Below are 24,643 nucleotides of genomic sequence, written 5' to 3'. Positions count from 1 at the left end.
CTTATGGCTAATCACGTCCTAATTATGCTCAAAAGATTCATCTCACGATTTTCTCCATAACTGTGTAATTAGTTTTATTGTTCATATATATTTAATGCTTCATTTAGATGCCCAAAGATTCGATGTTGTGTTTTTGAAAAAAAATTTTAGGAACTAAACATAGTTTTACATAAATTTAACATATAGATAACTTTGAAAGATTGCGATATCTTTTAAGGTGAAGACTTGATCTAGACTAGACTTGTCTACACTCGAGCTTTTGTCTGTGAAGTCTTTGTCGTTTTTTCTTATAGATTTATTTAGTTTGGATCTTACGACCTTTAAGGATGATAATAATAAGCTATTATGAAATAATTTAAGCTTGTTCAGCGTATCATTCTGTGGGATCAAAATCCTATACAATTATGAGAAAAAAAATTTTGGGGCGCAAATATTAAAATTCCGTGTCCCCCCAGTCTAATGCAAAGAAACAATGATACATTTTCCGGGGGAGCTCAGTTACGATGGATACAATGTCATTACATTCCATTAATTTCGGATAAAGTCCAATGGAAAGAAACAATGAATAAAATACATTCATGATTACAAATTTTAGAGCTAATACTATCAGTTTTAGTGAAGCATTTATTCTAATAAATTACGCAAGCAGAATACTCCTATGCTGCATGCCATACAAATAGCACATTTCAGGGGGGAACTAAATTTCGTTTGAAAAGAGATTAAATTAAATACATATATCAAATGATTAAAATATTAATGAATTGGTAGTTAATCAAATATTTTTCCACAACCAGCTGTGTCCAATTAAACCATGGACAAAAATTAATTTCAGCCGGGTTTTGGTAATATACTAATATCATTGTGTGCCTCTCCCGTAATGCGATAAAACAGACTCACATAATGGAGAGCAGTAGTTCTCCAGTTGAGTAGTTATGGCACACCATATGTTTGGTAATGGTGAAGAAAATTTCTTCCGTGCAACGTGTACATTTCACTTAAGTTAATACTAAATATGAACCGTCCATACATCTTAATCCGATGGTGGAAAACTAGGTGGTATCTTCAGGTACAAAACTACCCATGTTATTGTACTGCATCACATAGAACGGTGGAAGGGTTTTTTTGACTTTTCGGGTCGACGAGGGAACTAGGGTTTTCACTTTTCAATCCCCCTTATCTAGCTCCCGATCTGAACCGAGGAAGCTTGGCGGCGGCGGCAGTGCGAGGCGGTGGCGACCGACGAGGAGGCGGCGACGGTCGCAGTGTTCCAGGCCGGCGGAAGCGACGCGGTGGAGGCCGACGGGGAGGAGGTGGCGGCTGCGGCCATCCCGGCCGGCGCGGCGGGGAGCTGGCGTCGGTCGGTCGGGACGACCGACGAAAGCGAGGCGGTGGCAACCAGCGGGGAGGTGGTGGCAGCCGCGGTCGTCCCGGTTGGCGAAAGTGGCGGACGACGGGGAGGTGGTGGCAGCTAGGCCGTTGACAAGCTCGTGGAGTGGCAAAAAAAACGAGCGGAACGTGGATGTATTTCTCTCCTAATCCTACACTTGTAACTGTGAACGGTTAGATTTACTTCATTACCGTCCGGTACTTCTACCTACCGGTACATCTTGCAGCACGGAAGAAATGCTCAATGGTGAATGGTGATCCCATCGTTACTTCCGGATTCGCCACACCAAACAACGGTGCAGCCGTGCAGCACAGGAGCGGAAAGTGGCAATCGATCAACATACACTTTACTGCGTCCTGCATTAATTAATTGGCCGGTGACGCCGGTCGATTGTTCTCCATGTTCGTGCACAACGCATTCTCCCCGATTCTCCGAACTCGCCGGAGAAACGCCCTGGTCCAGCGCTGGAGCCTGGAGCACAGGCTTCTCCTCCTCCCCACCTGGCACCGCTCAACAACCACAACACGCGCGTGCGTACGTACGTACGTACGTCAGGTTAGCATGGGAATGAATCAGAAGGCGATGTGCCAAATGTCAAATCTCTCTCGCGCGCGCGGTCTTACCGCGTCGCCGGCGGCGCTGGCGCTGGCGCCGGGACGGCCTTGCGCCTTCCATTTGCCCCACTCCAGCAGCACCGGCGGCCGCCCGCCGCCAGCTCCGCGCCGGTGATCATCGCCACGCCGCAGCTGCTGCGCGTACGCGAGCAGCAGCGCCCGCCGGTTGTCGTTGCCGCTGTACCGGGCGGCGCCCGCCACGCCCTGACGACGACGCGCCACCGACGCCGACGCTGACGCGCCAGCGCTGCAGCAGCTCCCCGGACGGCGCCGCGGGACCTCCTCGTAGGCTGTCACGATCACCACCTTCTTCTCGATCGGTGGTGGCGGCATCGCCCATGGAGATGTACGGCACCGATCGATGCGCTCATCAGCCGCGCGCACGCGTGCGTACATACAACCCCGGATCGTTCTGTCACGGCCGTACGCCAGCGGGAACGTATATATAGGCGCACGCGCTTCCCGAGTTCCCGTGGATGCAATTCGCGAGCCGTGTCCGCGCGCTGGCGCCTGGTGATCGGGAACGATCGATTCAGGCTGCTTTCGGTTTCCAATTTTTTTTCCTGTGATACGTCACATCGATCGACGTGTACGCTTATATATTTAAAGTATTAACATATTCTAATTTCAAGCTAAATTTTAGATTTCGTCTAGAAACTGCGAAACGAATTTTTTAAGTCTAATTAATCTGTCATTAGCATATATTGGTTACTGTAGCATTTATGACTAATCAGGTACTAATTGGACTTAAAAAATTCATCTCACAATTTCTCCATAACTATATAATTAATTTTAATATTCATGTATATTTAATACTTTATTTAAATATCAAAAGATTCGACATGATATTTTTAGAAAAAGTTTTTAGAAACTAACCACGGCTTCAGCTCGAGCGGGCTCAGTCGCTGTCGTGCAAACGACGACGGTAGCGGCTCAAGACGTACGTAAGTCCAATCGGGAGACGTGCAAATCTAGGCATGTGTTCATCGTTTCTTCGGAACGTGGGCCCAGGCGATTTACTTCCTTTCCTTGTCGTGTCGACGATGTAGGAAATGGAAGTTAGTTCAGGTCACAGCTGCATGCAAGCTGGATCCGGTAAACACCATACGCGCAAGAGGATCTACTCCGGCGAATGCTGCAATTGCGAATATTTTCTCTGGCCGATACATATGAGAGCTAGACCTCGCTTTCATCGCTGGCGTCGCAACTAGCAGGTACGCTTGCAAACATTGTGGGAAACTGGTTAATTAAATAATGTAACATAATACTATATGCAGAGAGTACTCATAACTTAGTTAACTATTAACATTTTTTCCATGTAACTTAGCTAATTAGTACTCTCTCGTTTTATAATATAAGATGTTTGACTTTTTTGTTTGCAATGTTTGACCATTTGTCTTATTTAAAAAATTATAGAAATATCATTTTATTTTACTTGTGACTTACTACCTCCGTTTCATAATATAAGATATTTGACTTTTTTGGTTGCACTGTTTGATCATTCGTTTTATTTAAAAATTTAGTACAAATATAAAAAATAACAAGTCGTGCTTAAAGTTTTTTTTGATAATAAAGTAGGTCACAAGCAAAATAAATGATGTTTCCATAATTTTTGAATAAGACAAATGGTCAAACATTATAACTAAAAAGTCAAACATCTTATATTATGAAATGGATGGAGTACTTTATTATCAAATAAACTTTAAGCACACGACTTATCAATTTTTTATAGTTGTACTAAATTTTTGAATAAGACGAATGATCAAACGTTAACCAAAAAAGTCAAACATCTTACATTATAAAACAGAGGTAGTAGCATCTTACTCCCTGGTTCATATTATAAGCTAAGTCAAATCTCTTTAAGTTTCATCAAATATATAGAAAAATATTGCAATATTTTTAACACAAAATAAACGGTACAATAAAAATATTTTATACCATGAATTTAATGAAACTAAATTGGTGCAGTGGGTGTCGGCAAACTTGGTTATAAACTTAGCCAGACTTGTTATATATTTCCTTCTATCTTTTGGTTTTGGGTTTGGGTTTGGGTTATAACCTGGAATTTAAATTTTCAACTTTAAATATGAAGTTAATTTTTGATGTTTTTTTATCGAAATTTATTTTTTAGCTTTGGTTGTTAGATCGATATGAACACATACATAAAAGTTTTATTAATAAATTATTTTTTATATAAATATGTTGTTTGGTTTTTTATCAATAACCCCAAAGACGATCCTTAAACGAAGACAGCAGTTGATTAGCATTAAGTTGCTCGGATCGATGTTACCTATCCGGTTTTCTCAGGCGAAGAAAACATGCGATTTGCAGGTTGATGGCTATCCTTGTCGTCGTCGTAGGGATATCGAAGACAACCTCAAGAAAGGTATACTAGCAACCAGTAGCGGCGCGCTTGTAACTGGCGCCGCTCACGACACACGCGTCGTGTACGTCATTAGGTTAGAACAAACAGACGCAACAATGTATCTACCTCCCTTACAGCGTTGCTGCCATCGTCGTCGAGATATCAACATAGCTCCTCCGTGGTGGCACCATATCGATAGAGATTTACCACCGGTGGATGCCCATCAACCACATTACCGATTTGCCGTACATGCATGCACCGGCGCCGTGAAGGGCGCTAGCAATCGAGAACGATACAACTGCTCGTCCTCTAACTTATGTTTACTTTTATGCTTATAGAGTTAAAATTTAAATATGAAGTTAATTTTGAGTTTTTTCTATTATAGTTTATTTTTGTTTTGAATATATTGCTAAGTACATGTATATAAAAATTTTACTTATAAATTATATCTAGTCATCAATAAGCCGTTATGTTTATACTTAATTTTAGTAAAACAATTGTCCTCATCTTTTCACTTCTACATATGTTTATAAGATTTTGTTTCCAAACTTAAATTTAGACTTGGTTTTTGAGTTATTTTTATCATTGTTCGGTCTTTGTTTTTATATCGCTAATAATACGTATATAAAAAATCATAATCACAACATATTTTTCATTTATAAATATACCGTTCGGATTTCACGTGAAAAAAGCCTAAAGGTCACCCGATAATGCTGATACTGATTATATTCAGATCGATCAGCTCAGTCTCTATCGTCGAAACAGGTACTAGGGTTCTGCAAAGCCATGCAAGTAATGTCAGTCTCAATACATAGTTTTATGGTATAGTTACCAAGACTGTAAACTAGATAACCGAGCCAGATGAGTTTCATAGGGATAAAACTCCTCTCTCATCTCATGAAATTCCCCCATTTAATGACCCTATCAAATCAGCAATTTTACTGATGTGACACCCTATTTAATGTGCACGACACTAACATGTATTGAGACTGGCCTAATGAACGACAGGTTGATGACTTAAGGAGTTAAATGGCGCGTTGACAACGTAATACGACGCTTAGGACACGTATAATGTTAATTATTAGCTAACTCTATCCGTTATTATATGAGAAAATAAGATGACATAGAGAAAAGACAATTGACGAGAGAGAAAAATAGTTGTTATGCATGATAACAACTTAGAGTTGACTTTTTATATTTATTTAAGTAAATTTTATTGCATATGATACATTAAAAGGAAAGAATAGTAATAAAAATATATTTTTATATTAATAAAAAACATACCCAACTCTATCTTTGTACATACAATTATATTATAAAATAAGTTAGTGTTGCTAACGTGGATGAATAAAGAGTCAATACTAAACTCTACTTTTAAATATGCCCTTAGAATCTCTTGGTCGTTTCTTGGGTATGTGGGCCCAAGCAATTTAGGGCCAGTTTAGTTTTTAAAAAGTTTTTCTAAAAAAAATCATATCGAATCTTTGTACACATAAATAAAACATCAAACATAACTAAAAAACCAATTGCATAGTCAAAGGAAATCATGAGACGAATCTTTTGGATCTAATTAGTGTATAATTAGGCATAAGTGCTATAGTTGTCCACGTGTGTTAATGATAGATTAATTAGGCTCAAAAGATTCGTCTTGTAGTTTCCAGACGAGCCATAAAATTTGTTTTTCATTTATATCTGAAAATTACTTCTAACATCCAATCAAACGTCTAACGTGATAAAAAAAATAAATTCAAGAACTAAATGCGTCCTTACTTCCTTTCCCTGTCAACGATCTAGTATAACCGGAAGACATAAAAAAAAATCTAGTATAACCGGAAAGTGATGCCCCGTGAATCCCGTTATCGATTTGACGTCACAGCATATGCCAACTGCTAGATCCTGTACCAGTGCCCCCGCAGTGCCACCATGCTTGTTGCAAGAGAGAGGATCTAAACAGTATTGCCTGTAATCTCCGCGAATGTTGCGATTACAGATCTTTTCTCCGGCCGATATGATCTTCGAACTCGCTTTCAGTGGCTCGCAGCTGGCAAGTGGTTTGAAAGAGGCGCAGGCTAATTGCAACCTCTTATCAATGCGGATGCATGCATGGTCTCTTAATACTATTACGTCAGACTGGTGGTACAATTTGCAGAATCATGGAAACTAGAAAGGTCCGCGGTATCTTTTCACTCATATTTATTCTTATAAACCAAAAATAAAACTTTTAGCTCTTGTTTATTCTTATAAGCTAAAAATAAAATTTTTAACATTATATTTAGAGTTTATTTTAAGTTTTTTCATCAATTTTTTAACCTTGACTTTTAGATAGTTAAAAATATGCATATAAAAATTTTATTATAAATTATTTTTTGTTTGTAAATATGTTATTTGATTTTTTTCATCACCCCCTAGATAATAGTATCTTCATGTAAAATATAACTATTTATGATATTCAAATTTGTTTTAGAATACAATCAGGAGAGGAACCAGGTAGCTAGGAGCCACACGTAGGACTCAAATCTATTATTTTATCCAACTCTTTATAAATTCACCTTTTTTTCTTCTAAAATTTATATGAAATTTATATAGAGTTTGGATTCTAGGCCTAGGGTTTGAGCCCTAACAGAGCCCTGGTTCCGCCCCTAAATACAACTAACTAATGCTTCACGTAACTTCTTTACTTGCTTTCTCATCAAAACCGATCACAATAATATTTATGTGTTATCTTAATTTAGAAAAAAGAAAGTACTATGTATCTTAGATAAATGAAGTACATAAATTTAGTACTACATCTATATCATATTGTATGACTTTCTAGATTCATAAAATTATTAATAAATCTCTCTATATAATACACATATATCAATAAATAAATCTAAATATAACTAAAAAGTCTTATAATATAAAACAGAGAGTAGCAATCATAAGCAATCGTCATGGATTGTTTGCCCTTTTATTTGAAAACGAAAATAATTTTTGAATAAAAAAATTATATATTTATTCTTAGTGATATAAAAGCCAAGGTTGAAAAATAAACTTTGGTGAAAAATTTTAAATCAACTTAAATGTAATTTCAAATTTTGATAGCTTTAGTTTACAGTACTAATCCAATACGACAGATGTTAATGGACTAACCGAGAAATATTATACCAGAACGCATGCCATGAGACAGAGACGCACCATAGCTGTGAAGTGCAATAAATACAACTGAGAATTTTCAGTTGCTGCGCAGATATACGAAAGAGTAGAGTGCTGGACCGCGTCGTGGCTCGTGACACACACACAGCAATCAGGATATAAGCATCAACAATGCATGCATGGAACCTGTGACGTGTATCTATCTGTTGACCCAGTACTGGTACACGAGTACAACGCTCTGCACTGTTTCATACTCTCCGGTAAGCAAGGTCTGGTTTAGTTGCCAAAAAATTTTGGCAAAAGAGTTAAGTTAGACGTTCAACCAGATGTAGTTTTTGGACACGAATAAAAAAATGAATTTCACGGTTTAGCTGTAAACCGCGAGACAAATCTTTTGAGCCTAATTAATTAATCTATCATTAGCACATGTTGGTGACAACTTCTGTGGCCCTGCCGGTGTGGCAAGTTGCACCCGTCGTCGCTGCTCGAGGACGCTGACGGGAGGAGTCATCGTCGTCGTCAGCCACGTGTTCGGCGCCACCACATGTTCGTCCTCCGAGCACACGCATAGCCCCTCCAGTGCGCATCCGTCGCTCACCACGCTCCGAGCCACGAGTACGGCGGCATGCCGCACTGGGGCAAGAACCGGAACGTCGCCTTCGACGGCGCCATCGCCAAGTATCCGAACGCCGGCGAGTTCTTCAAGGTGAAGGACATGTACGACCCGGACGGCCTCTTCTCCAGTCACATCTTTCTTTTCACTTGAGCAGTTCGAACAACATATCTGTTTTATTTACACTTGCGCTACCAAAACAGCAACATCATTTCCTATCCTATTTGGAATGAAATGGGGGATTAAGCTCATTTTAAGCAATTTATTGTGTCAAATATCGCTGCTTTTTTGTACTTTTCCTGCGTTTTTTCTCACTTTTCAGCACGTTTTTAGCTTTGATTTACTAACAACCGAGTGAAGTGAAGAGTGGAGCGACCAAGTGCTCGGCGTCGCCGGCGCCGGCGGCGTGAGCGTGGTGAGCGACGGCTGTGCGTGTGCTCGGAGGACGCCCACTGCTCGGAGCCGCGTGTTCGGTGCCACCGGCACGCCGTCGACCTCGTCGTCGTCGCCGTCGATCTCTGGAAAGGGGGGATAGGGTCGGCACTGCCGCTAGCCACCGCCGCGCCGTCGACCTCGTCGTCGTTGTCGTCGATCTCTGGGAAGGGCGAATGGGTTCGGCACCGCGGCCGCACCGTTGACCTCGTTGTCGTTGCCGTCGATCTATAGGAAGGGCGGAATGGGGCGGTACTACTGCCAGCCGCCGCCGCGCCGTCTACCTCGTCGTCGTCGCCGTCAATCTCTAGGAAGGGGCGAAACAGGTTGGCACAAGCCACCAGTGGCCGCCGCGCCGTCGACTTCGTCGTCATTGTCGTCGCTCTTGGGGAAGGGGGGAATGAGGTCGGCACCGCTGCTAGCCGTCGCCGCGCCGTCGACCTCATCGTTGTCGCCATAGAAATGGGGATTTTATCCGGTGGTTAAGCAGACCCCATGGGTATTTTGATCCATACAAAAAAACTGACAGTCAAAAAAGGTCAACCTGGCTGATTCTAGCATATATAGTGGTATCTATCTCATTTTGGCTAAATTATAATAGCATATCTTTAATTTAATGAATTATAATGATATTTTTCTAATCTAATATAATTCCAGTGGTATGATGTAATTAACCGTATAAACAAACACCCCTGCCCCTAGTAGACTGCTAACCAGGCGCCACCTTGCGCTTGCGTGCGTCATCGTCGGGACCCTCCCTCTGCCTGCGTCGCCGTCCATACTGCGGCTCTGCGCGCGCACGCAACGTCATCATCGGGCAGTGAGTCAGTGACGTAATCATAAAAAAATCGGAGAAATCCATCGATCTGCTATATATTTCACTAATCTTTATATATATTTATATATATAATATATATATATATATTAGATAGAAATTTGAAGTATAAGATAAATATTTCATCATATTTATCTGAGATTTTATCTTTATTTCTAGATACTGCTAAACTCTATTATTTCTAATAACATATATTTTATCTCTAGCATTGATCCCTCGGTCGTAACAGAAGTAAAGTGAACGACTGTGACTGGATTTAAATCTTATGTTTTCACTATCTTCCCTTCTTTGCTTCACCATAATTAATTACATCTCGGATGGATAGTCCTCTACATTGGTAATTGTGTCCCTTCTATGTCGTCTCTTATCTCTCCTCTATTCTCCCCGCAGTCATAAAGTATCATGGGTGACAACAATGACCCATACGCTTTTAACTAGAATTGTTTACGATGATTTATGGTAATATTTGTTGGGGGTAGCAAATCATGTGATAGTCGTGGTCGTTGTAGATATAGTAGTTAATGTAACCACGTATAGCCAAAGGTGGAAAAAAATTAGAGACGAAGCTATGATCATAGATGAGGCACCTTGCATATGTCAGAGGATATCATTGAATGCATCTTGTATATGTCGAAAGATGCCCTTAGGTCATTTGAAAATGTCAGAGGATATTGTTGATGTCAGGTCACTAATTTTTTGTTGAACTATTACGTCGTGTAAGAGATCATTACTATAGTGATGTCACGTTGATGCAGTCTTTGTCTAGTGTAGACGTCAGCTGTCGTCAATGAAGTGTCTTGTAGAGATTCTTATCAGAGGCCGCAAGATTTATGTCCATTGTTGTGGACGAAACGACGATGTGTTATTCCCATGTTGATGTAGACCACATTGATATACAATTGTGTTACCTCAATGTAGGTTGTTGACGGACATGTAGGCTTGGTGAATATGGCATCCGCTTAATGCAGTGATTTCTTGTTGGTTGATCGATGTTACCGCTTCTCTACTTCTACCTCTAGGATTTTGTAGCGAGAAGAAACTAATCTAATGCTAAATATTGATAGAAATGTAATCCAATCTATAGATGTGGGGTTTTTGTAGCTAGAAGAAACTAATTTAATGCTAAATTGATAGAAATGTAATCTAATCTATATATAATCTAGGCGGGGACTAAAAAGAAATTGATCTAAAACTAATATATGGCTAATCTTTGTAGCTCATCGATGCGACGCCCTAGGAATATTTATGTAAGAATCATATCCTTGGGGCAGTACGAATGGGAGCTATATTAACCAAAGATCCTGTGATGTTGGTTTAGGAATCTCTGATACCATGTAGAGAATATTGAATAGAAAAAACCTTATGATCTGTTATGCATTGCATTGATCCTCATCGGTGTATATATACCATTCATAGGAGATAAAAACTTAGAGTAAAAGGCAAATACTCCATCGCGTCTATTCAGGATTTTACCTTTATTTCTAGATACTATTAGACTCTATTACATCTAACTTTTGATATTTTATCTCTAGCAGTAATATCTACTTGTGTCAGAATTTGCCATGGGAAGATTAGAAGTGGCGCATGGCGATTTAATTCCTTTGGGTCATGATCAATGCTCCATTATGACGAGTAGTCTCAAAGCTCCCCGTTGGATTCCAGATGGAAGAGAGAAGGAAGAGAAGTTGCATCTTCTGCAGGCTCTACACACCTTCTGTAGGGCACGATGACCTCGGCCACAGTTCGCCCTGGCTTGAAAACCAGGAGTGTATGGTTGAAGCTGTGTGTTGGCAAGGTCGTCTTTTCACGGTGGATCATATCCATCTTGCCCTTGTTTTTCGTGTCATTGGATCCACTCTTGTCCTTTCCCAACTGTGTCAATCCACGTTGACGCGAGCTCCGCCAGGTGTTGCTGTGTCGATCGCGTAGTTTCGAACTTTGTCAGCGGTCGCAAGCATCGATCTACGGCTCTACACTGCTTGAGGCCCGTCGACCGCCACAGTATCGATATGCCCTCCCGAGTCCTGACGGTGGTTGCAGCAACGATCCACGCCGCTCGAACTCCGATGGCCAGTGGTGACCCTAGGATTATTTTAGCTAAGGGTAGGTCTGTCAAAAATTACCATATACAAATTGATAAATATATTTTAAAAATCAGTAATAATTGTAAAATTGACAACATGATTCAATATACACACAGTAAGTAACACATATTTGTATTTAAGTGATTTTTTAGAAATGCACATATATACTGTTATATAATGAGTATAGAGTGTAGGGTATGCCAAGGCATACCTAGCATACCCTTTGCCTACGCCTCTTCCAATGACTGTCGTGTTGATCCGCTCTCCTGAGTCATCCGCTCTCCTGAGTCATACTAACCACCACAGCCCCGATCTATGGCTTGTGATTCGCCGCTGATTCACGTGAATTGTGAACCAGAGGAGAGGTGGTGACGATCATTTGGTTGGACGTATGTACATAAATTTATGGTTGATAGGATTTTATTGTAAAAGTTTAAACTTGTATGGAGATAAAAATGATATAAGAGTTAAAATAGAAAAGGATAAAAGCATAAAAAGTTAGAGGTACAAGAACTTTGTATCGTAGTACATTCTTTTTAGACATATGATCTCAAGCTTACGTGGCAGCCACGCGGCATCCAGGCCACTTAACGATACCATTTACATTATTCATGACCTTACTTTTGTGACAATCGAAACCTGAAAAAAATAGTCTCCGGCTCTCTCGAAAATGGGCTTGATAACGAAGCCATGACATCTTCCGTGCGAATGCATTTACACTGTTTTGGCAAACCTGTTTCTGTTTGATTAAGCAGATCAGATGGTGCCAATGGCCACGGTGTGTACTCCGCGTTCGGTAGCAAGGAGGTGGGATTAGATATCCGGCGTGAAAAACGTTGTAATAGATTAATACATAATTAATTAATAATTATTTAAAAATATGAAATAGACTAATATGATTTTTTAAAACAACTTTCCTATACAAAATTTTTCCAAAAAATACAACTTTTAGCAGTTCGGGAAACGCACACGCAGAAAAGGGCTTAATTATCTTATGGGCAATGCCGAACGTGGCCTATGCAGTACTACTCCCGTTTTATTGCTACAACGCAGTTTACCTTTCATTATTATACTATTTATCTTATTAAAAATAATATAACTATTAATTATTTTATTATGAATAGATTTATTATAAACATATTAAGAATAACTTATAATTCTGTATATTTGTCAAAAGTTTAAATAACACAAATAATCAAATCTAAAGTGAACAACGTTAAATAAAAAAACCGAGCACCAACCAAAGGAACACTTGCATGATCTTTCTCCAAAATTCGTACCTGAGAGTTGAGGGTAGGGCCTTTAAGGTCGAGAAAATTGTAGTCAACTTACTCAACCTGGGTATGATCTTAGCATTGGTTCGTTTGACATCCAAGTGATCTTATAATAATGAAATAAAACAGTGAATCCTTCCTAGGGCCTGTCACATCAAATATATATTTGGACACTAATTAGAAGTATTAAATATAAACTATTAGTAAAACCCACCTCATACTCTGGACTATTTCGCGAGACGAATCTATTGAACCTAATTAGTATATGATTAGCGAATATGATGCTATAGTAAATATTTGCTAATCGTGACGTAATTAGTCTTAAAAAATTTATCTAATGAAATAGCATTTATTTATACAATTATTTTTGTTATCAGTCTATATTTAATACTTCTAATTAACGTCAAACATCCGATGTGTCAGGAGACTTTAAAAAAATCTCTAAAAATCCCTGAATCCAAACAACCACTTATAAATGTACGTAACTATCGAAATCATCAGTTGCAATCCTCCAATGTAGTTGCTACTTGAGTACGTGCATGCTAGCCGTATTTTCCAATTCCGTACTTGAGAGTTGATAACAAGACATTTTGAGATCGGGATCCTAGTCAAAGTCAACCAACCAACTTGGTTAATATGTTTGACATCAAACGGTACTATAGGGAAGAATTTTTTAGTTGTTTTTTCCGAGTATTTTATTTCAAATTTAGAACAAATTAACCTCTTAGACTTAACCATTTCAGTTTAGTGTGGCCAACAATATACCATGATATCACACTTATCTTTTGCTTTTGCGTTTGCTTATGCTTAATATATGAAATTTATTTTTGGTTTTTTTACCAAAGTTTATTAGCTTTTGGCTTTTAATAACTTAAAAATATGTATATAAAAGTTTTATTTACATGTTATTTTTTGTTTACAAATAAATCGTTGGGGGTTTTTTCATGAAAAACCAAAACAATTCAATGCAGTGGAACTGTAACGCCTTAAGGTCATCATGTGGCCCTGTTAGTTTGCTGCGTCATAACCACTTGTTTACTTGTAGCATGGCTAATCCTTTTTACTCTGTCCGTCCGACAGAGACTTCAATTTTTCCATGTCCAGTATTTGATCATCCATTTTATTTTAATAAAATATTTAAAAATAAAAAAAATAGTCACGCGTAACATATTATTTATGTTTTATCACTTAATATCAATAAAAATATTAACCGTAACTTTTTTAAATAAGTGAAGAGTCAAAAATTATATCTGAAAACCTAAAAAATACTCCCTCCGTTTCATACAGTTTGATTTTTTGGGTATTGCATTTATTGATACATCAATGTGCATATATGTAGATTCATCAACATCCGTATAATTTTAGACATCGCTAGAAAGTCTTACACTATGAAAACTGGGTAATACCGACATATTTATTAGCTTCAGTTTTTTTTGTCTTTGCTTATGTTTATAAGCCAAAATTTGAATTATCAACCTTTAATTTGAAGTTAATTTTAAAATTTTTCATCGTTTATTTTTCAGCATTTATTTTAGTTCGTTAAGAACAATATATAAATAAATTATTCCCAAGTTATTGTAAATACATCGTTTAATTTTTGCAGTCAAAAAACTCAAAGACGTGGGCTATAATTATCTATAAAGAGATATCTCGTTGAAGAAAAAAAGTGGTATATAGAGGGATTATTTTTAGAACGTCTTAAAAAAATAATCTTCCATTTCAAACAGTAACCCAGGGATCTGGCGGTAAAAACATGGGTGCCATTTTACCATTGCCGATGGCAGAGCTGTAGAGTGGGACATGTACAATGCGTCGTTAATAAAAAGTTCCTCCCCTTCGTTTCCCTGCCTCATCTGCAACCGCCGCCGTGCGCCGTGCGCGCAACTGCCGTTGACAGGTGCTGGCCCGGCGACGCCGCCCCGTTCCCACTGCACTGCACTCTCCCCACTGGCCCTCACATCCGCGCCAAACGGCAGCCATTTATTTACCCACCCCCTCTGCCCTCCCGCCGACATGTGGGTCCCTCACGCGGGGTCCGCATCGACTTCTTCTCACCGCGCGCGCTCGTCGTCGTCGCAGTCAACCCGCGTCTGGTACGTCCCGGCTCGTCGAACCCACGCCACGGAGGAGGCTACGCGCCTGCGTCACTGGCTTCGGGCCCCGCTCGGGTGTGGACCCACCGGTCATTGGCCGCTTGTATGGCGAAGTTTATTTGTCGCGACGAAGCCCGCACACGCGGACACGCCACTTCATCCCGCAATCAGCCGAGGCGAGCTCCAAATCCTTCCTCCCCCCCCAAATCGCACGGCGGCGCGAGGCGAGGGCCGTGGCTGCTGCGGAATTGAGCTCGAATCGCGGAGGGAGTACGCGGCGCCGCCATGGAGCTGAGCATCGCCTAGGCGTGTGGTCGCGGTCGTCTTATGGATCCAGATGTTCTCGTGGAGCCGTAAGCAGTCTTCCTCCTCCGGCCGCCGCGGCGCGGACGCGTCGTCGATGGACTCCAGCAGCCGCGGCGGCGGGGAAGGGAGCGGGAGCGGGAGCCGCGGGCGTAGCTCGCGGCTGGAGCGCCGCAACGCCGCGAAGCACATCGACTACGAGGCGGGGGCCTCGGCGGTGTCGGCGTGCGCGTCGTGGTCGTCGTCCACGTCGGCGGAGCGGTCGCTGGGGCTCCGGCCGTCGCGGTCGCTCGACCTGGCAGTCGGCGGCGGCGGGACGGACATCCGCATCAGCGGCAGCGTGGAGGGGGAGGTCGACGAGCTCTGCCGCAGCTTGGGTTTATCGGGGCCGGAGGAGTTCGCGATCCCCGCCGACGCCTGGGAAGCCCGGAAAGAGCGTTCTAACTCCGACCTCCTCCCCCGCTCCCGCTTCAACTCCTCGCCTCCCGTCGACGACCCCTCCCCCGTGGCCCGAACCGTTTCCGCCCCCGAGGTCATCCAGATCAGTCTTCCTCCCTCATTCCCTGATTCAATTCCCGAGGAGTCCCTTCATTCTTCCTCCAATTCCACCGCAACTGATTCGGCGGAGGAGCCCACCGGTGCGGCGCTCGCTCAGGAATCCCCCAAGGCCGTTGCTGCTGTAGCACCCGTCGCTGAATTGCCGCTGCTATCTCCGAGGAGAGGAGGCGGCGAAGTCGGGATCCGAGGAGCCCGGCCTCCCGTGCTCTCCCCTCCTAAGCCGCTCATGCAGCTCGCACCGCCGCCAGGGAGGATTATGGCCAAAGACATGAGCGGGGTGTCGACTTGGGACATTCTGCAGTCGTTTGCTCCCAGTGAAGAGAAAAGTGGAGTGAGAACAGATTATGAACGTGCGGACGCGTCTCACACGTCGGACACAGAGGAGGAGGAGGAGGAGGAGGAGGGAGTGGCAGGGGTGGACGGGGAGATGAAAGGGTTAAGGATAGGAGAGACCTTTGAAGGTTTCACTGGGACATCATCATTGTCAACAACAAATGATGATGATGCATCCAGCACTACTACGGAGGCTATGTTCATCATCTCGCCAAATGGGAAGTTCAAGAGGAAGATTAAGTCGTGGATGCGTGGTGCTCTTCTGGGAAGTGGTTCATTTGGGATGGTGTACGAAGGGATCAGTGAGTAAGTACCAATGCTTTAGTTCGAAATTGGTGTTTGATCTTGTCTTATTCTTACTTATCACATATTCACAGATATACTACAATCTTTTGTCTAACTTAAGCATATCTTTAAATAGACTTATGTCATATGGTCATAGCTGGCCTTAGCTTAAGGTTATTTTCATGAAAGACAAATCTTAGCTAGTCCAAACAGCCCCCTCGTTAGAAGATGGGAAAGCTATTTTGTTTATTACCTGAAGGTAGAAGTGCATGGCATTAATAGCATGAATTCTGCAGGTAGAATACTAGAATGTCAAATATTTCTTTGGGAACGTGTGTAGTTTATTGGTACTGGGGTGATTGGTTTCAAAGTGCTTTTGTACAATGTTGGTTTTATAGCTATTTAATGAGTATATTATGTAAAATCATGCTGAAATTTTGATCTTGAAGACTTCTTGAAATTAAAGTATGCCTGATAAGAATAAGCAGAGACAGTATCCAACTACTTTGCTACCAGTAGCCTCCAATAGGCAGCTTGCTGCATTTGTGCTAGGAAGCCTACAATGTTGTGAGAATAGGACCATGATATCTGCAAGTTCCAACCTTTCCAAGACTTTGATCATGGATGCACACTGAAATATTATTGGAGCCAAATGGCTTCAGGTTGGAAGTTGTTAGGAGTGATATAGAGCATACTCTTCACCTGATTATAGTAAAACTTCAGTCTTAACCACTTAGAGTAATGTAAGGGATATCATTCATTCTTGTTTCTGTACCATTTGAAGAGCACACAATGTATTTAAAATTTTAAATGCTGTCCTCGTTGTATGCCTCTACAGTGAAGGAGCATTTTTTGCTGTGAAGGAAGTATCTTTGCTTGACCAAGGAAGCAATGCTCAACAATCTATTCTTGCACTTGAACAGGTTACTTTCTTCATCTGTTGCAGCTACCTTTTATTGTGAATACTGTCTGTTCTAGTGTTGTACTGTTGTCTGTACTATATTGTACCACCTTCTAAAACCATCTAATTTTGAGTTATTGTTTCTCAGGAAATTGCACTACTAAGTCAGTTTGAACATGAAAACATAGTCCAGTATTATGGAACTGACAAGGTAACCCACTATTGTTTTGATGTTGCTGAGTTGTTAATTCAATTCTAGAAATAGTTTTATGTAAATAATTGCTATGTAATATACACATTTTTTCATTTGTGTATGTTTGTAATGATGCCCATTACTCATGTAATTCATTCAACACTTCCAATGCAGGAAGAATCAAAACTGTACATCTTTATTGAGCTTGTTACACAGGGTTCTCTATCATCCCTCTATCAAAAGTATAAACTACGAGACTCACAAGTATCTGCATACACAAGGCAGATTCTCAATGGATTGGTTTATCTCCATGAGCGAAACGTAGTCCACAGGTAAGCTGCTTCTCTTGTATTTTTTATTGAAATAATTCAATGCTTGTGATACTGCATTAAGTAACAGATTATTTTTGAACCACCTTTTCTGACAAAGCATACGATCTTTTGGGCTCATTTTCCATGCATTTCAAATGTTAATAGCACATATAGTGGAATACATCTGCATTCCCCGATGTCAGTATATTGGTCCAAAACTAACATCCACTGCTCCACCTTCTCTAGAAAGTGGCATGCACCACAGGGTCTTGGGGGCTATACATGCCCCCCTGACTCAAATAATAGTTTCTTATTGGAGCACAGAAAAATTCCTTATTCTGGATTGCTCAGATGTAGGAACAAACAGGGAAAGTTAACTTGGCATAGTTATTTTGAAAAATTATAAATGAGGTATCATGCTATGTTCTTAACTCTGTGCCCTTTTAGTTTTGCATGGGATACTGTTTGATGTTTCCATTTGATTCAATTTTTTCCTTGATTGAAATAATTGTTTCATTTTCAGAGACATTAAATGCGCAAATATACTGGTTCATGCGAATGGATCAGTTAAACTGGCAGACTTTGGGTTAGCGAAGGAGGTTAGCCTTTTTTTTGTACAAATAGTAGTGTTTTACCTATGATGCTGTCTTACAGAGATAGTTTCTTTGTTGGATTTCAGATGTCAAAAATTAATATGCTGAGATCATGCAAAGGAAGTGTTTATTGGATGGCACCTGAGGTAAAAGTTACTCTTTATCCTATGATGTTTACTTCCCCTTTACGAGAATCACGATTCTTTCTGGTCAGACTAATTATGTGTTATTGTTTTCCAATGTTTGATGATAATACTGTGTTGGTATGTCGTAGCCAGAAAACTGTGAAAGTGCTAAAACAACCTCTATTTCCAGGTTGTTAATCCTAAAAAAACATATGGGCCCCAGGCTGATATTTGGAGTCTTGGCTGCACTGTATTGGAGATGTTAACCCGTCAAATACCATACCCTAATGTGGAGTGGGTATGTCATACTTTGACTTTACAGTTTATAGTTCTGTTAACACTCTTTTTATGTATTAGTCCTTGTTCAATGTATAAGATAATAGTACATCATCAAACTTCAGTCCAAGATAAGTGTCAAGATTAAGTTTTAGGAAAGCTTATGTTCTTTATTATTGAGTGAATTTCGAGAACTACAAATATTTTTGACACAAGTGTCAGAAAAACTACAGATTTAATATAGTATGGCAAATCTTTACTTTTGTGTTAAAATTGGCGCTGAATTTGTAATTGTTTGACATTTTGCCCTAATCTCTAGTTTTGTTATAGATTTTATGATAAGTATGTGTTTTTTCTCTCTGCAACACAGGGACTTAATTTGTAGTTTTATGATGGTTTCACCAAAGTATCTTACTTTTCAGTTCATGGATAAACTGGCTGCTGCATGTAAGATGCACAAAGGCACAGTAAATTATTACAATAGTTTCGCACCGCCTGAAACTGAAAAGATAAATACGCTACAAGTTTAACAAGTATATATGATTTTGAGAAATTTACTCATCTTTATTTGACTCAATAATGAAGGTTATACCCTTTAATTAATTCAATATTATGATGTGTAAGCTGCATTATACTTTCTATGTGAGCACAAGGGTAATTTTGTCCTAAAGTATATAGCAGATATACTACTGTAAACTTTGTTTGCTACAATAGACTATCTATACTCTTTACTCCTATAAAGAGTAGCAGTGGTGGTGATGGGTGGTGGTGAATCTACCATCTACCATACCACCAACTCCTGATTTATATAGCAACCCACATTTATTAACTCTAATTTTTGTGTAATGAACAAAATACTATTAGACCAATGGGCCCACATACCGGTAACAAATATAGATATCAATTTAGGAAATAATATTCAAAAACAATAGTAATAACATGTTAATGATAATTTTCTTTAATAAAATCTGGTCGTATCACTAATTTTTAAAAGAAAAAATGACTACAGATCAAACACCTTTACTAACTCTATTTTTTTTTGGGGGGGGGGGGGGGTGGGGGGGGGGAGAGAAAAACTGTGAAATAAATAGACCCACATGTCAGTATCAAATATATGTAGTAATTAAGAGATGATAATGCAAAAAATAATATTAATAATATGCTAATATTTTTTTAATAAAATTCCATTGCAACGGAAGGGCAGTATGCTAGCATATCTATACTCCTAAAAGAAGGCAATAGTGGTGGCAGTGAATCTACCGCCCCACCAACTCTGTACTTTTTTTATCAGTTACTACTTTATATGTTTTAATATTACAAAATGGTCCCTCAAATACAAGTTTGTTATGCAATTTTAGACACATAACTTGTTTAACCGATAGCAAAGCACTGTGAAATACATAAACAGGACCTACAGCTTATAGGTAGTCTTTCCCTTCATTTCTTACTCTGTGAGAACATAACACTATTGGTGCCTGAGATTATTTTTGCTTTAAGATTTACTATAATTCAACTAGCGCACTTAATATCTTGCTTTGGTTGTTATCTAAGCACTACACTAATGTTGATTTGGTATTTTCAGACAAACGCCTTTTTTATGATTGGAAAAGGAGAAGGTCCTCAAATTCCCAGCTATTTGTCAAAAGATGCTCAAGATTTCATTAGCCAGTGTGTACAAGTTGATCCAGAGAAACGGCCTTCTGCATCACAACTTCTGTCACACCCATTTGTTAATAGGCCTCTTCGAGCTTCTTTTGAATCTTCATCCCCTCCTGCCATCAGCTCGTATTGATAGTGGCGTGTTTCTGTCAGTGAGAACACTGCGCAGCTCATGAACAAGTAAGTTGTTGCCAGAAGAATGATGATGCTCTATAGCAGTTTTGTGCTTGGTAAATTCGACTCATATAACCTATGTTTTGCAGATCTTCGTGGTTCCCACTCAGTTTCTAGAAAGAAACTTCTTGGGCTTGTTTAGGATGTAGTTTAGCATTGTAGTAAGGACTGGTGAGACAAGCATGACCTTGCTTCTTGGATCTTGGAATATTTGGGTGTTTTCTTGTGGAGGACATTCAATAGATTTTGTACGATCTGGTAGGGAAAGAAATGCAATTGCTTGCAATGTATTTGAGCTTCAGCCGTTGTAATTTTTTGACATCATTATTTTGCCCCATGGTTTGTTGCTCATGAAGCACCACCAAGAATTCTCGACTTTCTTCCATTTTTGGTGGGTCTGAAATGCTTTTCAGCTGGCGACTTATCAGCCGTGACAAATTTTTTTATGTGTTGATCAGTGGCGTAGTTAGGAATTTTTTTTTGGGCGCTCCTGCTTTATAAGTTCGTATCATATACTAAAAATTTCTAACACTGCGAATCTCATATATAAATTTAAATTTAGTTAAAATACAATAAAAATCATACAAAACTAGCAATAATAGAATGGTAGCATCAGTAATCAACTACTTTAGTTGCTAAATTTAAAATGTACAAATATTACGATACAGTCATAGAAAACTAACTGAGGAGGCTGCAATCTTTTTCTTTCATTAGCTTCATGGTTTTGGAAGAGCGATGCAATATCCACACTCCTCTTCATGATTAACCGAATCCTACAAATTACAATATAACGGTTTATTCACTTTCAATCATTCATAATTAGTCAAACTAGTAGTATATCAATATCCCTGACACTACTCACTAAGCCGGAGGGGCAATTGGGCAAACGTCGACAAGCTGGAGGAGTGGAGGCCACTAGGAAGCCATGGTCTGAGGTTGAAGTAGCTAGGACACTAGGCAGCCAGGCACATGTGATCACTTTGCAGGAGCCGACCAAGAGGGGGCATGCAGCCCACGGTCAAAGGGGGCCGTGGAGGAAGAGGTCTAGCAATAGTGTTTGGCAGTACGAGTGTCAATCAGTCACGAAGGTGGTGGACGAGTGACAGAGGCATGTGCTGGGAGGCGGTGCGGGGAGGGGGCAATGGGTAGTCGAGCGCCCAAGTGGTAGAGGCGGAGGGAAAGGCCCACCTATTTACCCCACATCTTCTCCTCTCAGTCCATCACGCTTGACCTAGTGGGTTGTTTGCGTCGTGCGTGGGGTTAGGCTGGTTGTGGGCCAAAATTAAGGGTATTTTCTGGGCTCACCTGGACTATCTCCTAGTTACACCCCTAGTGTTTATGTCTTGCCAGCATATGACAGAACTTTTAACAAATTGTGTCTGTACGAGAAATAAAGAACAACTGCTTTGGCTGCATGTGACCTATGAGTAAAAATGTACTTCGAATTGGCAGGTCTGAGGTAGACATGCACTCGATGAAATAAATAAATCCAACACATTTCTATTTCATTGCAACAGAAAGGAGGCACATTTCCAGTGAAACAGGTTGTTGCTATGCATAGGTCATGTTACTATTAGAGAGTAGATAGGAGGCATACAAGTATACAAATACAGTGCTAAGTGCCAGGAGGCCGCGTTCGTTTGAGTAATTGGGATTGTTAGTTATCTGCCATAAAAAACATAGTAATATATTAATACTTGTACATAATTAATTAATTATTAGTTATAAAAAATGTAAAAATTCCTATAAGAGTGTGTGTGAGGATATACCGCTACGATAATGGATGAGCAGCAACAATAGGGAGTAATCTCAAACAAAAGTGAATTAAGAGGGTTATTTATAATAAATTAACTTATAAGAAGAATTTTCAACTAAGAGTAACATTTAGGGTTGCAATTTCCCCTATTGTCACGTAAAAAGATGGGATGGATCCTAAAATCACTTATGGTTTGGCACTGAATCCACATAAAGATTGGGCATCCTAACCCACCCCGCTCGTTGTTGCTGCTTCCCGGTATTGCATTCTTTAGTACTACATACTCGTACGTTACTATCAAGTGCTATCAAAAAGCTCGCGGCTCACAAGTTGTTCAACTTTGGCTTGTCTAAGACTCAGTTCAAGCTTGGTTTGAGCTCTTGACGAGCCAAGCTCGAGCTTCTCACAAGCTTGGCAGTACGTGTAGTTTTTTTAAAAAATATTCAATGAGATAGTTAATTAAATATAAATAAGTCATGATAAGCTAATACGTGGTAGTATTATACGTTAATCTTAAGTTGTTCTTACCTCTTATTAAATATGATTAACCTAAAATTATGCTTTTAAGAAATTATCATCAAAATGTTGAGCACTCGAGCCGAGCTTGATTGAAAACTCAAAGTTTGATAGGCTTAACTTGAGCTCAAGTTTAACCTAGGCATCATGTCTCGGCAAAGCTCAGCTCATTTATAGCCTTAGGTTGTGTTCGCCTCCCCCTTTCATAATACTATATTCTCTCGTTTTCTACGAGCACACTTTTCGAATCGTTAAATGGTGTATTTTTTTAAAAAAAATGTCTATAGAAAAGTTGCTTTAAAAATCATATTGTCATGAAACATACAACTAGGCCAGATCGAAATCAGTCTTATTAGATTTTCTTTGGCAAATTTAAGGTGAGGAACATGACTTTGATGTATCAATGTGCCAGTAGGAAGAAATATGCTTGAGACTATATGTACAATAGTGGAACATACATGCCTTAATTAATTATGTCTCTTGCTCCCACTTGATTGGACTCGAGAGATGTAGTTAGATCTGTAATCACGTTAACCATATTTGGTTGGGATAATAGAACGTGTGGAAAAGGACACGAGAAGATGTGTCAACGGTGATAGCTAGGGTGGGTTCTAAACTAAGTTGATTGGGCAAGGGATATTTGCCATAAATTATTTTCTAAGGAATCTCAAATTAGGAGTGACATTTGAGTTTTTTTTGCTATTTTCCTTTTATTTTAAGATCAGGTAGGGAGGCTGGTGTTATATTAACAGGAGGAAACTAAATAAGAAGTTTTATGTACAAGGACATGCGTAATGCACTAACACTAATGGTCTGTTTGAGGTGCTTAAAATTCTAAGAAGCAGCTAGTAATAAACCAGCTTTTTAGAAACTAGAAAAGTTGAGTTTTTTAGCTTCTAGTTTCTAGTTCATTTCTAGATTATATAACTCAAAATTCTCAAAAGTTAACTGTTGTTTGGGAGAATTTCAGACTTTTGAAGATTTTGTAAGAAACTATAACTGCCGTAAGCTCATGCAAACAGACCTAAGGTAGTGTTCTCGTAAATGTGAGGACGTGAGATGCCCTTGTTAATCCAAATTGGGTCAAAATGAAGTGCCTTATGTGCAGTGCCCTATTGCCCTATGATACATGCTAGTTTGTTCCTGAATAGGTTCGGATCAACCGTTGGAAGCAAAGCATGATATTCGCTGGAACCGTGGAACATGGAGCAGGATCTAAGGAAAGAACCACATGGAGATGCATGGAAATACAATGGATACTACGGCTGCTTGCGTGCGCCTATATCTACCTGAATATGAGGGTGGTCAAAGAGAAGTTCTCCTGTTTTCCTTCGCGCACCGCCGCACTGGGCCACTGCACCAAGTTTTGACCAACCATCACAAAAATAGTTGTCTACGCATGAGTATGCCTGGAAATTTTTGGTGAATTATTTGGGAAAAAATTCAAAAAACCCACCACAAATATCACCGTGAGTTAAAAATTCCTCATTCAGATAATTTATTACATATTCTCTTCACTGAATTTAATTGGCTTGATTTCACATAAAACACATGATAACTCCCTGATAGACATGATCTTGAATCATAGTTCATCGACCTCGGTAGGAGGTCTTAAGTCACACTTGTCTTCTCGTCTCTATGTCCCACACATCTTTTTCATCGGAAGTAGTCTCACATTAAGGTTGTCTTCCTCACCTTAAATAAAAAAAAGCTAAGCATCACTGAACCCCATACGACTAGCTTACCAACTCATCTTTGAATATCGAATAGTGAAAATTCATAACTATAGTTGTACGATATTTTAGACACTATGAGTAGGGATGTCACA

The 24,643-nt window shown here is 39.9% G+C and overlaps 1 protein-coding gene across 1 annotated transcript; it reads left to right on the top strand.

Annotated features, from left to right (window-relative positions):
* Window positions 1-15,008: 15,008 nt before the first annotated feature.
* LOC102708981 (mitogen-activated protein kinase kinase kinase 1-like) lies at window positions 15,009-20,973 on the top strand. Its single transcript, XM_015835335.2, has 9 exons — window positions 15,009-16,332; window positions 17,150-17,234; window positions 17,361-17,423; window positions 17,580-17,737; window positions 18,240-18,315; window positions 18,396-18,455; window positions 18,625-18,732; window positions 20,293-20,549; window positions 20,633-20,973. The coding sequence occupies exons 1-8, from the start codon at window positions 15,170-15,172 to the stop codon at window positions 20,500-20,502; spliced, it is 1,923 nt and encodes a 640-aa protein (XP_015690821.2). The 5' UTR covers window positions 15,009-15,169; the 3' UTR covers window positions 20,503-20,549; window positions 20,633-20,973.
* The last annotated feature ends 3,670 nt before the right edge of the window (window positions 20,974-24,643 follow it).

Source organism: Oryza brachyantha, chromosome 3, assembly GCF_000231095.2.
Source record: "Oryza brachyantha chromosome 3, ObraRS2, whole genome shotgun sequence".
NCBI classification, from domain to species: Eukaryota; Viridiplantae; Streptophyta; class Magnoliopsida; order Poales; family Poaceae; genus Oryza; species Oryza brachyantha.
The sequence above is the reverse complement of the archived record's forward strand: the minus strand, read 5'-3'. Positions and strand labels throughout refer to the sequence as shown.

Bases quoted from the DNA above. Each gene is read 5' to 3' on its own strand.
- LOC102708981 (XM_015835335.2), top strand. From the start codon at position 15,170: ATGTTCTCGTGGAGCCGTAAGCAGTCTTCCTCCTCCGGCCGCCGCGGC. The intron at 17,235-17,360 runs GTTACTTTCTTC...ATTGTTTCTCAG, and splicing joins CTATTCTTGCACTTGAACAG to GAAATTGCACTACTAAGTCA. The intron at 17,424-17,579 runs GTAACCCACTAT...CTTCCAATGCAG, and splicing joins AGTATTATGGAACTGACAAG to GAAGAATCAAAACTGTACAT.